At 36.9% G+C, this 16,064-nt stretch overlaps 1 protein-coding gene across 2 annotated transcripts in view; it reads right to left on the reverse strand.

Annotated features, from left to right (window-relative positions):
* Nucleotides 1–15,405, reverse strand: part of TMEM182 (transmembrane protein 182) — a 50,734-nt gene extending 35,329 nt beyond the window's left edge. The window contains exons 1-3 of one of the 2 annotated variants that reach the window (XM_008524383.2): nt 15,040–15,405; nt 14,702–14,801; nt 12,814–12,912 (exon numbers count right to left, since the gene is read on the reverse strand). In XM_008524383.2, coding sequence (XP_008522605.1) covers nt 12,814–12,912; nt 14,702–14,801; nt 15,040–15,171 — 331 coding nt within the window. In that variant the 5' untranslated portion in view covers nt 15,172–15,405. The remainder of the gene's footprint in view (nt 1–12,813; nt 12,913–14,701; nt 14,802–15,039) is intronic. The other variant, XM_070573384.1, reaches the window with a different exon arrangement.
* Between the last annotated feature and the right edge of the window lie 659 nt (nt 15,406–16,064).

The raw sequence follows: 16,064 nt of genomic DNA on the forward strand, positions 1-16,064 counted from the left end.
ATAGATAAATCAAAATGGAAAGGAATTGTAAAAAAATTCAATTAACCCATAGGAAGTCAGGAAAAAGAAAACAGAAATGAAAAACAGATAGAACAAACAGAGTACAAAAATTAAAATGGCGGGGCTAAGGCCTAACATATCAGTAATGATATTAAGTATAAATAGTATAAATACACTAATTAAAAGACAGCTTTGCTTTAATGTGCATGCACCCAGCAACAGAGTATCAAACTATGTGAGGCAAAAACTGATAGAACCAAAATGAAGAAAGGATGAATCCACTATTCTGGTTGGAAACTTCAACACCCCTCTATCAGAAATGGACAGATCCATCAGGCAGGAAATCAGAAAGAACCTAGCTAGACTCAAGAACACTCAATCAACTTGATAGAATAGATATCTATAGGATACTTCACCCAACAACAGCAGAGTACACATTTTTCTCAAGCTCACATGGAACATTCACCAAGACAGACCACGTTCTGGGCCACAAAACACACCTTAACAAATTTAAAAGAATAGAAATCAAACAATGTCTGCTCTCAGACCACAGTGGAAGTAAATCAGAAATTAATAAGAAGAAGATAATGGGAAAATCTCAAAATATGTGGAAACTGAAACAAAAAACACTTCTAAATAGCACATGCATCAAAGAAGAAATCTCAATAGAAATTAAAAAATATTTTCAACTAAATGAAAATGAAAGTACAACTTATCAAAATATATGGGAAGCAGGGAAAGCAGTGCTGAGAGGGAAATCTACATGATCATGTGGGATTTATCCCAGGTATGCAAGGTTGGTTCAATATACAAAAATCAATTAATGTAATCCATCACATCAACAATCTAAAAAAAAATCACATGATCATATCAATAGCTGCAGAAAAAGCTTTTGACAAAATCCAACACTCATTCATGACAGAAAACTCTCAGGAAACTAGGAATAGAAGGGAAATTTCTCAAATTAATAATGCATATGTACAAAAACTCTACAACTAATATACTTAGTGGTGAGAAACTCAAAGCTCTTCCACTAACGTCAGGAACAAGGCAAGGATATCCCCTCTCACTACTCCTTTTTAACATCACTGAAAGTCCTTGCTAATACAATTAGACAAGAAAAGGAAATGAAAGGTATACAGGTTGGAAAGGAAGAAATAAAATTGTCTTTGTTTATTGATTGAGGTCATCAATGTGGAAATCACCTCTGTAGAAAACCTAAAAGAATCAACAAAAAAAACTCAGAGAAATAGATGTGTATAAATATAGTCAACTGATCTTTGACAAAGGAGAAAAGATAATAAAATGGAGCAAAGAAAATGCTGCAGGACCAAGTAGACATCTGCATGCAATAAACTGAATCTAGATACAGACCTTACACCCTTCACAAAAATTAACTCAAAAAGGATCATAGACCTACAAGTAAAACATAAATCTATAACACTCCTAGAAGATAATATAAGGAGAAAACCTAGGTGTCCTTGGGTAGGTGATTACTTTTTAGATACAACATTAAAGGCACAATCCATGAAAGAAATAATTGATAAGCTGGACCTCATTAAAATTAAAAATTTCTCCTCTGCAAAAGACAATGTCAAGAAAACGAGAAGACAAGCCACAGACTGGGAGAAAATATTTGCAAAAGACACATCTGATAAAGGGCTGTGATCCAAAATATACAAAGAACTTTTAAAATTCAAAAATAAGAAAAGAAACAACCCAATTAAAAAATGGGGCAAAGACCTTACTTAACAGACACCCCATCAAAGAAGATATAAAGATAGCAAATGAGCATATGAAAAGAGGCTCCACATCATACGTCATCAGGGAAATGCAAATTAAAGCAATGAGATACCATTACACACCTATTAAAATGGCCAAAATCCAGATCATTGACAACCCCAAATGCTGGAGAGGATTAGAGCAATAAGAACTCTCATTGCTGGTGGGAATGTAAAATGGTTCAACCACTGTGGAAGATTTAGTAGAATTTTATAAAACTAAAGATACTCTTGCCATACAATCCTGCAATCACTCTCCTTGGTATTCACCCAAAAGAGCTGAAAATTTATGTCCACACAAAAACCTGCGCACAGATGTTTATAGCAGCTTTATTCATAATTGCCCAAACTTGGTAGCAACCAAGTTGTCCTTCAATGGATAAAATAACTGCCAATGGAATATTATTCAGTACTAAAAAGAAATGAGCTATCAAGCCATGAAAAGACATGGAGGAAACTTAAACGCATGTTACTAAGTAAAAGAAATCAATCTGAAAAGGCAACACAATTCCCACAATATGACATTCTGTAAAAGGCAAAACTAGGGAGACAGTAAAAAGATCAGTGGTTGCCAGATGTTGAGGTGGAGGGGAGGTATGAACAGGTAGCACACAGAAGATTTTTAGGGCATGAAACTACTCTATATGACACTGCAATAATGGACACATGTCATTAAACATTTGTCCAAAACCATAGAGTGTACAATGCCAAGAATGAGCCCTAAGGTAAAATATAGACTTTGGGTGGTTATGATGTGTCAATGCACATTCGTCAATTGTAACAAATGTACCACTCTGATTTGGGATGTTGATAATACGGGAGCCCTGCATGTGTGGGGGAAAGGGGTACATGAGAGATCTCTGTACTTTCCTCTCAATTTCCCTGTGAAACTAAAACTTTTAAAAAAAATTGTCTTAAAATTTAAAAAAAATAGAGACAGCTTAGCAGACTTGATTAAAAAAATCATCCGACTACATGCTGTCTATTAGACACTCACTTCAAATAGAACGATATAGGAATGCTGAAAGTAAAAAGAATGAAAAAAGTATATGCCATGTAAATATTAATCCAAAGAATGAAGGAGTAGCTGCACCAATATCAGGTAAAGTAGATGTTAGAATAAAGAAAGTTACTGGCAACATTACACAATGATAAAAGGGTCACTCTACCAAGAAGACATAACAATGCTAAATGTGTATGCATCTGAAAACAGAGCTGCAAATACGTGAAGAAAAACTGATAGACTTGAACAGAGAAATACATAAATCCACAATTATAGTTGGAGACTTCTATACCCCCTCTCAACAATTAATAGAACAACCAGACAGAAAATCAGCCAGGATATGGAAGAACTCAAAAATGCCGTCAGTCAATGGTTTCTAACTGACATTCATAGCGCATTCCATCCAACAACACAGAGTCCACACATTCTTTCAAGTGCCGTGGAACATATAGCAAAGTAGACCATATCCTGGGCCACAAAACAAAGCTTATTCAATTTAAAAGAATTTAAATCAGACAGAGTACTGTCTTTGATCACAATAGAATCTAACTAAAAATTGATATCAGAAAGACCAAAGGAAAATCTCCAAACTCTTGGAAACTAAACAACACACGTCTAAATAATCTGAGTCAAAGACGTTGTCTCGAGAGAAATTTAGAAACACACTGAATTGAATGAAAATAAAAATAAAACACATCAAGAGTGGAAAGCAGCTAAAGCAGTGCTAAGGTGAATTCTACACCAATAAAGACATTAGAAAAGAGGGAAAAAGATCAATAATCTACCCTTTCACCTCAAGAAACTACGAAAAGAAGAGCAAGATAAACCTAAAGCAAGCAGAACAAAGGAAATAATAAAGATCAGAGCAAAAAATAAACGAAATTCAAAACAGAAAACTAATAGAAAAAAACAATGAAAAGAAAGCAGGATCTTTGAAAGTTCATAAAATTAACAAGCCCCTAACAATATTGACAAAAAATAAGACATAAATTACCAACATCAGGAAAGAAACAGGGGCTATCACCACAGATACTGCATACATAAAAAGGATAATAAGGGAATATTATGAACATCTCTATACACATAAATTTGACAGCTTAGATGAAACGGATTAATTCTTAGAAAAACACAAACTATTGAATTCAATTCACATATATTAAACACATAATTCGCTGAAGTTAAATCTGGCTCAGATGGTTTCACTGGTGAATTCTACAAAACATTTACATGTAAAGAAGAATTAACACCAATTCTCCACAATCTCTTCCCGAAAATAGAAGAGAGGATACTTCCTAGTTCACTTGATGAAATCATTACTACCCCGATCTAAACCCAGAGAAAGATAGTACAAAAGACTCCTCCATGTCTTTTCATGGCTTGATAGCTCATTTCTTTTTAGTACGTGCTTAATAAATATTTACTGAGTGAATTTTAATCAATATTACCAGGCAAATAGTGGTAAATCCTGGCCAGTATAGATGGTAATATTAACTATCCTGTAGTAGGATGATGGTGATCATTATACTGATAATGAACATTATTTATCAAGTGCTTACTCTTTGCCAGAAACTCTGAAAAATACTTGATGCGGCTACACACACACACACACACACACACACACACACCTTCAGACAACAGGCAGCATTTCACTAGGAAGAAGCTATGATGAATTCATGCGTCCTGATGATGACTTACTTTGGGCGCTCTAAGTTGGTGTATTGCGCCATAGGAATAGCTGACATTTATTGAATACCAGCTACATGGCAACCACTCTGCTAAGCGTTTGTACTATTATCTATTAACAACTGTATGAGGTTGATGCTATACTTATCTTCCTTTTACAAATGAGTGGAGTGAATTTTGTGGAGCTCAAGAAGCAGAGCCAGGGAGTGGTGGCTGCAAGTAGTGAACACAGACAGGCTGCCTGAAAGCCCAGCTTGTAACTCCCATAGAAACTTTACCAAGAGCTAGTCCCTGTGCCCAGCACTCTCCGTACAGCATCCATCTAGTCCCCAAAAGATGGATTAGGGAACCAAGACCGTTTAGCTGGATGGCGGAACCCCACTCAACCCCGCGCTGTCCAACTCAAAACAGACATCACCTTCCAGGCCTCCCTGGTCACCCCGTTTAATATTGAGATCCCTCTATACACTCCTCTCCCCTTTTATTTCTCTCCAAGTACTTGATGGACCTATTTTCTTTATTTTCTGCCTTCCCACTATAATGAAAGCTCAATGAGGACAAGAATTTAGGGCTGATCTGAAGCACTCAGAACAGTGCCCAACATACAGTAGGCACACAATAATTTTCGTCCTCAAATCTAGTTAATTCCCTCTTCTGAGAAAAGATCTGAAGCATGGGGCAGAAGCCATAATGTTTAGAGATAAGAGAGGTCTAAATGAGCTCCTTGCTCCTTTTTGGCTTAAATAATCTGCGTGAAAGAAGGTGGAAGGAATTTACCTATTATTTATGTGCTCTGGGGTCCAGAACTGGAGCTGTGCACAGAGTGTAGGCAGTACGAGTATAACTTCAAAGAAGAGCTTGGCCCTGGTCAGAAGTGTTGGGAATGAATGTCTAGACTATCCCTGTGGTTCTCATCTGAGGTGATTTTGTGCCCACCCATCCCAGGACATGTGGCAATATTTGGAGACAGTTTTGATTGTCACAACTGAGGGGTACTACCGGCATCTAGCGGGTAAAGGCTAGGGATGCGACTAAACATTCTACGATAGACAGTCCCACAACAAAGAATTATCTAGCCCAAAATGTCAATAGTGCCGAGGCTGAGAATCCCTGGTCTAGAGCACCAGGAGGTTCCCTATCATTAGAGGAGATTTCTGCTTCTGAGTGTGGCTGACAATTGCATAGACATCACCAGCACCCTCTGTAGAGGCTGGAGCCTGTCTTCTGTGAGGGGAAGTCGAGCTACACCATTGTCGATAACCATACAGCTTTGTTTACAGAAAGCTATCCCCCTCATTACTGGAGGGATGTTACCTAAACTGCCAACCAATCCTTAGATGCCCATGAATAAATTGTCACAGCTTTGATGTTGGGTCCTGGAACTGAAAAGCCAACTGTCTCCTCATGAGTTGCAGCATGTGAAAGTTGAGCAAGCTTCCCTGAGGGTGGCACTCCAGCCTGAGCACAAGGGAGCCTATGCTGGGCTCGCAGAGGAAACGTCAGCCAGAAATCGGGATAGCAGCCACCCTGTAACATCTTCGGTCATGGCTGTGTGATCCCAAACGTCTGAATGAATAGTAGGAAACTAAGCGGATGTTAAGGTATTTCCAAATATCTAGGTCCTTGAAATTTACGACAAAAAAAAGAGAGATTGAATCGTATTTTCCATTAAATTTTGCAGGGTATGATTTTTTTCTACACAACTAAAGCAGAGCAGAAATGTTTAAAACTATCTGGGAAATTCAAGACAATGTCCAGAATTAACATATAGGACCACACAAAAAAATGGTATATAAGATCCAGCTACATCAGTATAATTGATCTGTAAGTTTGGGGAGGGGGGCGGTTGTCCCAACAAGATTAGATACTTGTGACATGTTGATATGTCGCCTCAATTATTTAAGGATTTATATTTATATTAACTCTAGACTCAAATTTCAATTCATTTCCATGCTGTTTAAAACTGTTCAATATAAGGGCATTCATTTTTATATTTTATTTCGCTAGTATAGTAAAGCATTTTGTGTGTGCACCTGACTGTTTTTGTGAGGACTTTGGACTCTGTAATGCTGTGCTCTTGGAATGGCTCGGTAGCTATTCCAAGTCCAAGTGTTGGCTAATTGCAAAGGTCTCAACTTCCTCACGGCCCACTCCCTAAACAGCCAGTGTGAGGTTTCACATTCCCATCATTCTGTTGCTCCACCCCTTTACGAGGATCATTGCTTCCTGACCTCTCCTCTCCTGTGATGACAAGGACGAGGAAGCCTGGGTAGGGCTTGACTCTCAGGAGGATCAGTGGCAACAGAATGTGCAGGAAAATGGAATGGTTTCCTGGGAGAGGAAGAGCGTTGCCAGGAAAAGAGGCCAGGGCCCTCAGGTCCAATCCGAGGAAATAGGCAGTGAGCAAAAGTGGGACACAGAGCAGAAGGTCTGATTATCTCAAGTCAGATCAGCAGGGCATGCGGGCTTAGATTTAGAAGGAGGCGCCTGGAAAGAGCTGCCCTTTGGGGCCTCTATAGCTGAGCAGTTATGGGGAGGAAGCTGGCAGGGCCACCAGGACTTTTGCATTATCAGTGTAATATCCAATTCCTTCTTCTCCCTTCTCATTCTCATTCATTCTGCACTTATCATTGAGGACCACCACCTCCTTCCCCAAACCTTCTCCTCCACCAGCCCCTTTGACAGCACACCAGCTTGCTAATTAGCTTGCTTCTCAAGGCTTCTTTCTCTTTCTCGTTTGTGAACTGTCTTTGCTTCTTTCCCTCTCCCGCTAAGTATAACTCATATTTTACCAGCTTATTTCCCATGATTATTTTTTTCTTAAAGATTATGTCTGATATCAAAAACTACCTCTGCATTTCCTCATCAGTATCTGCTGTGCTAATTCATGTCTTTCAGGAAAGTCAGTTTTGCACATCAAGCTACTTATTGAATTATTTATTTCAAACTAGTGTTCCACCATCAACTCAATTTTAATGTGTTTAAATCCAAAGTAAATCCCCGTCCTCCACTTCAAAACATGTCCCCTCTTCTTGATTCTCCTATTTCTGTCCTCCTTACCAAATTTTCTTAGTTGAAATCATTCACAGTTCAGTACTTGTTGGCAAGCAACTTGGCACTGTGACACAATAACCATTAAAAAAACCTATTCCTATCTTTTGATTCACCATTCACACTTCTGTAAATGTAATCCAAAGAATTAATACAAATTATGAAAAATGTTACACGCATAAAATTATTTTTAATGTGGAGGTAACAATTAACATATTTAAAATTTGCAAAACCATTAGGTAAAAACATGGAGAAATGTGTGCCAACTTAAAAATAGACAAGTGAGATATACATCTGTATTTACAATAATTAAAACTATGTATAATATGCATATAAAAAGGACTAGAAAGAAATACACTAAAATAATATTTGATGTTTGTAGGAAAGTGACCACATTACCTTTAATTGTATATTGTTTAATACGAATTACACCTTCTTCAAAAGGAAATTTCTTCACCATCTCAGATTCCTCCAGCTTTCTTTTGTTTGGCTACCGAGTTTTATACATTAACTCTTCAAATGTCATCGATATCCATTATTTCCTTCTCATCTCTGCTGTCCCACCCTCGCCAAGCACTGATGACTTTCAGGCAGGATTATGATGCTTCCCCTTGAATACGAGGATCCTTTGTTGATCCACTCAACACTCACTCCCGGCCCGTCTCCCTTCTCCTGCTCTGCTACAGTGGCTACACAGCCAACAGCGCCTCGTCCCAGCCTTTCTCTGATGAAGAAAGCATTGGCAGGAATCTACTGGAGAGTTCTAGGACACTTCCGCTCTTCTGAAGATAGGAGGACATCACAGTGACTGTCCACCTGCCAAGGATGGGGAAAGAAAAGCTTGAAAGGGCCTGGGTCCTGGACAACATCATTATGGCAGCTGCTTCTGAACTTCTTATTGTGGGGGAAAAATGGCCCTTATTTTTTACCTGCTGTTTGTTTTCCTTCACTGACAGCCTAATGTGTTACTGACTAATATCTTGCCTACCTACCTTCCTGCTTCGAGTCTTATTTCATTCACTTCACTCTACATCTTTTATATAAGGGTGAAGAATGAAAAGACCAGAAAAGAATACTAAACAGATAAACATTGACAATAAAAGCAAAGGACAGCTGACATGTGAACAAAGTTGAAGGCCTAAAAATTATAAAAACAATCAAAAAAATTTTAAAGAAGAATCTAGATCCATTTAGTAAAGATTTAAAAAATTCCTACATACGTCAACAATTACTTAGGGCATCAATATTAGTACCACAGAACAGTATAGTAATGGAGACTCTGAAGAAATATTCATCCTACAAAAAATATTCAGTCTACAGTAAAAGAATGAATGATTCAAACATAAAAAGACTTCACTGCCATGGAGCTCAGAGTTGAGTTGGGAAGAAAGTAGATGAACAAAATAATTACACAAGTAAATAAAACTATGCTAAAATTACCAAATTAAAACATGGGTTTTATAAAGGAGAACCTAGTCTAGCCCAAGCGTTAGGAGGACAGAGCCAGCAAGGAAGCTTTCTTCAGAAAACTAAAGTTTGAACCACCTCAGAGGATTAACCTCTTTGTTAGAGAAATGAGGGAGGAGGGCTTGGGAAGAGAGGAACAGCACTGGGGAGGAGGGATGGCACATGCAAAGGCCCTGGGACAAGAGGACAAATACTGATTCTCAGGAACTCAAAGAAGGTCATGGTGACTCGCCCATGTGTGTGTTTTTATTCCCACTCATCAAGAAAAGGTAAAACTATATTCAATATATCCTACTTAAGAAGACAGCCAAGCACGAAATTTAGTTTTGAAAATTTTCCACTTAGAAAAATGAAGTTAAAATAGTTTATTGCTGAAAAGACTATCTGTAATTTTTGCATTGTCATTCTATACAAATATTTAAGCATCTACTAAGTACCAGACACTATACTAAGCTCTGGGATTATAAATATGAGTTGGTTACATTCTATGCCTTTAGGGAGTTGCAATAAATAATGAAGAAACTGAGGTAAACAAACAATTATAATTAAGTATAATGAGCACATTGATGGAGGTGTGGTCAAAGGCTATGGGGACAACAAAATGAAATGATTAATTCACTCAGGGGTTGAATTATCTTGAAAATTAATCTATGTTCAGTACGTCATTAGCAAATGATACCAAAGAAATGAACAGTGACTGAGTTTAAGCATGAAACAAACCAGAAAATCTAAATTCTGACATATATCAAAAGGTAATAGAATTGTTTGGTGGACTTCAAAGTACACAATCCTACCTCACAAAACAATTCTGAGAATTAGATGACCCCTTCTAGGCTTAGGCAACCATTCAAATAACTAGATTTGAGCACAACTGAATTTGAGAATATGTAATTGAGATTTAAAAAAAAGTAGAGGAGACAATGAATTAGACCTGACTTTATACACAGATCAGAATTAGATAGAAAGGTAGAAAAAGCTAACTTAAGTTTAATTTGTTCTTTTGTTGAGATTCAAGTAAAAGATTTATACTTAAAGAGATTTAATAGTAAGCATTAAAATTAGCCTTTCCATTCACTTTACTTTATAACATTATCAATAAAAAATCTGGAAACTTGGCCCTTTGTATTAGTTCTGCCAATGATCAGCTGTGTGACAACAGAGGCAGACAGTCTCTCTGAGGCTCACTTTCCACATTATGAAATGGAATAATTTCATCACTAGCATCCAATGATTGTAAAACAGTTTTTTCCAGAAAAATCATGTACACTATATTATTCTTACTGATTTCAATTTTGGTTAATTGTAATTGTAAAAACTCAAGAGAACACAAAGACATTTTACCAATAATTTGCCAGGCCAGGATACATCAGATTTTACAAACAACACTTTGAATTTACCCAAGATAAATTGGCAAATGTATAACGCCTGATAATTATGAAGCTACATGAAGTCTGAGGTCTAGGAAGGCCTATGCGGCCTCCTTGACTAGGAAACACACATTTTCAGTCAGGTAGAATCCTTTGATGACATCTACGCCCTTCTTTTGGATAACGGAAACAATAAAAAAAAATCACCCAAATATAACATCAGATATCATTATACATTATTATAAAGATAAATGAAATGTGTATATACTATTTCTGTTGTGTGATATACCTCTTCCTATCTCAGTCATTTCTACTTACAGTGTTTGATAAAGTGGCTTAAAGCGAATGTTACAACATGAGTGCCAAGGAGGAGTTTGATAATTAAAAAAAAATTGGAATATGTTTTTGTCACTAGATCCAAAAATTGACACAATTATACGCAGTGCTACAAAATAATTCTAAATGTAACTGCAGTAGAATTTTTATGACATGCATTTACTATCCATCACTCTTATGATTATTACATATAGATTATGTTACCTTGTTTTTCATGTTCTTCACTCTCTCCTTGAGGAGCAGACTTTTCAAATAGGTAGGTTCATTTGAAAACATACGGTGCCCACAATACCTATCTCATCACAGGACCTCAACACATGAACATCCACAACAACAATGCTAATATTTATGCAAATACCTCATCTTCTGGAAAGCCAACCTTGCACTACTTCTTAGTTCATTTTATGAAAGTAAGAATGTCAGGATAGGATATCTTTTCTGTAACTTTTAGTAATATAAAGTGGTTTATCTTACTCTTTCCTATGCCATCTCTTCTCTTATCAGTGAGAAGTTCCACATGATACATGACGCACGAGGTTCCGACAAATGTGAATGAGATGCTTCATGCAGTTTTTAATGGGAAAGAGTATCCACACGACACACATTTTCAAGACCAGCAGCCGCAGTCCTTTTGAGCACAAGCAATGCTGGTGGACAGGCAGAGGTGTGTGTCAGCTCACCACTTTTCCTATCCAGAGCCCACATCCACTCCAGAAAATGTCATGTTAATGATGGAATATAAGTAAATGCTATATTCTTTGACAAACTTAAGACAAAATTATAATGTGTGGAAATACATATTTTACAAAAAGATGAAAAAATGGATGAATGATGTAAAGACTCGTTAAGTTCTGTGATGGTTAATTTTATGTACCAACTTGGTTAGACTATGGTGCCTAGTTGTTTGGTCAAACACTTGTCTAGATGTTGCTGTAAAGGACCTTTTCAGATGTGAATAGCATTTATAATTAGTGGACTGAAAGTAAAACAGATTATCCGCCACAATGGGGTCGGCCTCATCCAACCAGTTGAAGGCCTTAAGAGCAAAGAGTAAGGTTTCCTGAAGAAAAAGCAATTCTCCTCAAGACTACAACATAGAAAGTCTACCAGAGTTTCCAGTCTTTAGACGCAAGACCACAATATCACTTTTATCTGAATCTCCAGCCTGCAGGCTTACCCTACAGACTTCAGACTTGCCAGCCTCCACAATCCCATAATCCAATTCCTTAAAATCTCTCCCTCCATCAAGCAATCAATCCATTTCTTTGTCTCCCTCTCTCTTCCCCCTGCTCCCTCCTATATATCTCCTATTGACTCTGGAGAATCCTGACTAATATAAGTTTATTCAGAACATTAAATATATTAGATATTCTCTTTGAAACACAAATATTTTTTTTGCTCTGTTTATGACATTGGTAAATTCTATACAAATCTTTGGTTTTAAGATTGGGATAAACACCCTTTATTTAAAATTTCATGACCAGCTGAGAATTAAGTTGATACATTGAGCTTATGTACTTTCTATAAAACTGGATTTATGTACTACATATTTTGTACTTCCCATGGAAACTCAGTTTGTATACTTTTTGTGGAACAAATAGTATGAAAATACAAAAGAAGCTAGGTAATCCTGACCCTGAGTCAATGACCTCTGCCTATCCTTCTGTGGCAAATCACACACAACAAAGTTCAGTCATTTTGTAGAAACACAGAAGCATAATCATATTCTCATGCATAACAATTGCAAAAAGAAATGTTTTAAAAGCAGGGTGTATATTACAATATTTTCAAGTAAAACTAGTTTTAGGTCAGTTAAACCCTTAAGAAGCAGTTTTTCCTAAAGAGGATCACTATTTCCCTATCAGAAAACACACTTTTAAAAAATTATCTCTATAAGTAGCAACTAAATTAGAAAGGCTTTACTTTTAGACCAAAGTTATATTCTATCAGAATTATAAATGGTGTGTTAAAAATGATATCCTATTTTTTCATACATAACAGATTGATATCAGAGAAAATGTTGAAATTATAGACATTAAACTATTTTTCGTTGCCCACAAAAATTTTGTGGTGGGCACGTTTCAGAAAGACAAGTCCTTCTCAGAGACATTTTGAGAGTACTTACTCACTGCAGAGTCGTAGGAGGTCGAATTGTGCTCGCCTCTCAGGAAGGGATATGGCGACAGGTAAGCGTGTGTACAGTTCTTCGATGGTGGCTGGTTGGCTAGGAAGGAGACCAAAACGATGGTATTACCGGAAGCTAAGTGAAGACCTTTGGTCCTAATAGAACAGAGATATGGGATCTGGGGGATACACAAGTTCTAAGATGGTTAATTTTATGTATCAACTTGGTTAGATCATGGTGCCTAGTTGTTTGGTCAAACACTCGGCTAGATGTTGCTGTGAAGGTACTTTTTAGATGTGATTACCATTTATAATTAATAGACTATAAGTAAAGCAGCAAACCTAAATAAAACCGCCAGTTAGATCAACAAATTCAGAGAATTCTCGAGGGAGGGGTAAGACTTCCTTAACAAACTCATACTGAGGGGTACAGGAGATCTGGAAAGGGGACGCATCCAAAACATCCAGCTCATGACGTAATTAAGCGCAGAGAATGCCCTTAACATCACCTTAAAACTGAAGGCACCAAGTTTCATTTATTTTCATAACCATACTCCCCAGTTCCTAACATAATGCCCAGCACTTAGTGAGTATTCAAAAAATAATCGTATTCAAAATCTAAAAAACTTAGATTTAAATTTGATCCGTTCCAATTAATATAAAATTTCTTCTATATTCTATTTTTAGGGAAAAGATACATGATACATCATACAAGTTAATAATTCAAATACATTTTTAGCATTTGAAGAAACCACAAGAGAGAACCTTTAAGTTGTTTGAAAACTTGAAGATTTCATTGTGTACATTTTAAGGAGGAGTGAACTATTCTTCCTTTCTCTAAGTCCTTGGCAAAATCTTCCTCTTGCACAGTCTGACTTACTCTACTTCACCAAAGACTAAATAATTTTCATTGGCAGACTGCATGCTTATTCTCCTCCCCAAAATGACTCTAAGATAGTCTAGCACGTATTCATCTCAACGTCATTTTATAGTTACTTTGTTCCTTCTACATATGCCAACTTGCACCAGCTGGCTTAAGTCTTCCGAGAGATATTTTTACTATATATTCCCATAATCTTGACTTTTGTGTAAATACCGTTCTTTGATCTACCACAGGAGTATTTGATAAGGAGACTAATTCTTTCAACCCACAATAAACTTTAGGGTAATAAACAGTTCTTTTGTCGTTGGATGCAATAAGATAAAGGCTAGCTATTTTCAATAAATAGATTTTCAAAGATTAATACAATATAGGAAATAAGTTGAAAGAACACATATTTTTAAAACCCATTCTATTTCAAAAAAGAACTTCAGAGTTTCTACGAGAAGATGTAAACATCAAAAGCAAGGCATTTCTTGATATTGCCCACAAACTTGGTTTCAGCCCAAAGAGAGCAAGCTTTCATCTACCACTGCTGGTAATTAAGTTCCATTATAAAAGAGACTTTTTTTTAACTTTGAAGCCATGAATATGAAATAATACATCTCTATTTCTTGATTTTTAAATTTGAGCTTTCAGGGGTTTATAGCCAAAAAACCTAAAACATTTGCTTGCAACACAGCAACACCAGACACTCGAAAATACTACCATGCATACATCTGTTTTGTTTGTTAGGGTTAGTGTATTTTAAATATGAGCAAGGAAACAGCAGATAACTCAGTTTTGCCATAAATATCCAGACTCCTATTTTATGTTAGAATAAAATAATTATTTCTATAGCCATTTCTACTTTCTGAACAGGAATCACTTCATGAACCTTTTGAAGACACCCTACTGAGATTCTATCGCTAAGAACTCAATCCTATTTCGTAAGTGACATGTACTAAACAAGAAGTTGTTCATTTGTACTTTAAAGAGAAGAAGGAAAATAAAGCTAAACTGTACTTACTGTACCAGAACTTCCAGATATTGGAATCATTCCCTTCCACAATCCCATTAAACCAGCATCTCCAGAAGAAGCCTTCATGGTGGAAGGTGACGTTCTCTATCTGCACAGAACACAAACGAAGTAACTTGCTGTCAACGCAAGGAACGTAATCTAGACTATTACATCCAGGAGATTTTTTAAGCAATGTATTTTATCTCAAATACTGAGGATCAATAGCTTTCTACAAACGTCTTCTATGAAGAAACAGACACTCCATTACTATTCTCTGATTTCAAGAAGATATATAAGGCCATCCTCATCAGTAACAAACACATCAATATTTTGAAGAAGAAACGCACATTCTGTTCACCTGAACACTTCCCCACTTCAGTCGCAAGAAGCCAATAATCCGATCCAAAAGCCACCAAAAAGAGTAAAACTCCCAAAGCACCAAAGAGAGCCCCAAAGAAGATGGCGATATTTAGTCTCATTTTCAAGTCACTGGTTTCCCTTTAAATAAACAAGAATTTAAAAATGGCAGACACCTAGCTTCTCAACCAAAAATACATAAAACTTTTTGAGTGGGCGGAATCTTCTTGAGAAGCCTCTCCCAGCTGGTGTGTTGGTGGCGTCTCCCTGGCTCCCGCGGGGGGATCTGTACTCCCTGTACTCTCCCCTGGAGGCACTCCAGCCCAGCAGCTGAGAATGGCCGGCTATTTTAGGATACTGATGGAGGAGCTGTCTCTCTCCCTTGGGGATCAAAAAATAGCTGACCTTGCCCTGACAGTAGAGAGAGGATCAGGAGCTGGCTAGAATTATCATTATTGCTCTGGGTAATCCATAGAAGTGGAAAGAAGACGAAATGGTATGAAGTCATTGACAGTATTGGCCCAAAGCCTTCAGTGTCTGAACAAGCTCCTTTTAGTCTAGAATGACCATTACAACCCCAAAGACACTTCAGACTCTCTTTGAAGATATATAAATCATGGCCAAACAGAACCACAAAGACTTCTCGTGAATACAATTGAAGTTACAATTAATTTTTAAATTCCTTTTGGACATTTTTGGGACAGAAAATAATTTATGGGTCAAATGGTCTAACATAACACTGAGTACAGTTCGGGTTTACAACCCAGACATTCAGATGTGTACTTAAAAGATCAAGAATATAATAACATAAATGATTTAAAATATAAAAACGCACTTTTATGCAGCATACCCTATTGACATAAAAACAGCTCTTTCTACAGCAGCTCCCAGATCTTGTACAGTTTATTCCAAATGCTCATCCCAAAAGTGGCCTGATGAAAAAAAGTCTTAAAACTACACTGTTTTCCAGAGTCAGATGAAAGAATCTGGTCTACTCTTTCTTTTGTTTTCTTCA

Source organism: Equus przewalskii, chromosome 14 (assembly GCF_037783145.1).
Source record: "Equus przewalskii isolate Varuska chromosome 14, EquPr2, whole genome shotgun sequence".
Lineage (NCBI taxonomy): Eukaryota > Metazoa > Chordata > Mammalia > Perissodactyla > Equidae > Equus > Equus przewalskii.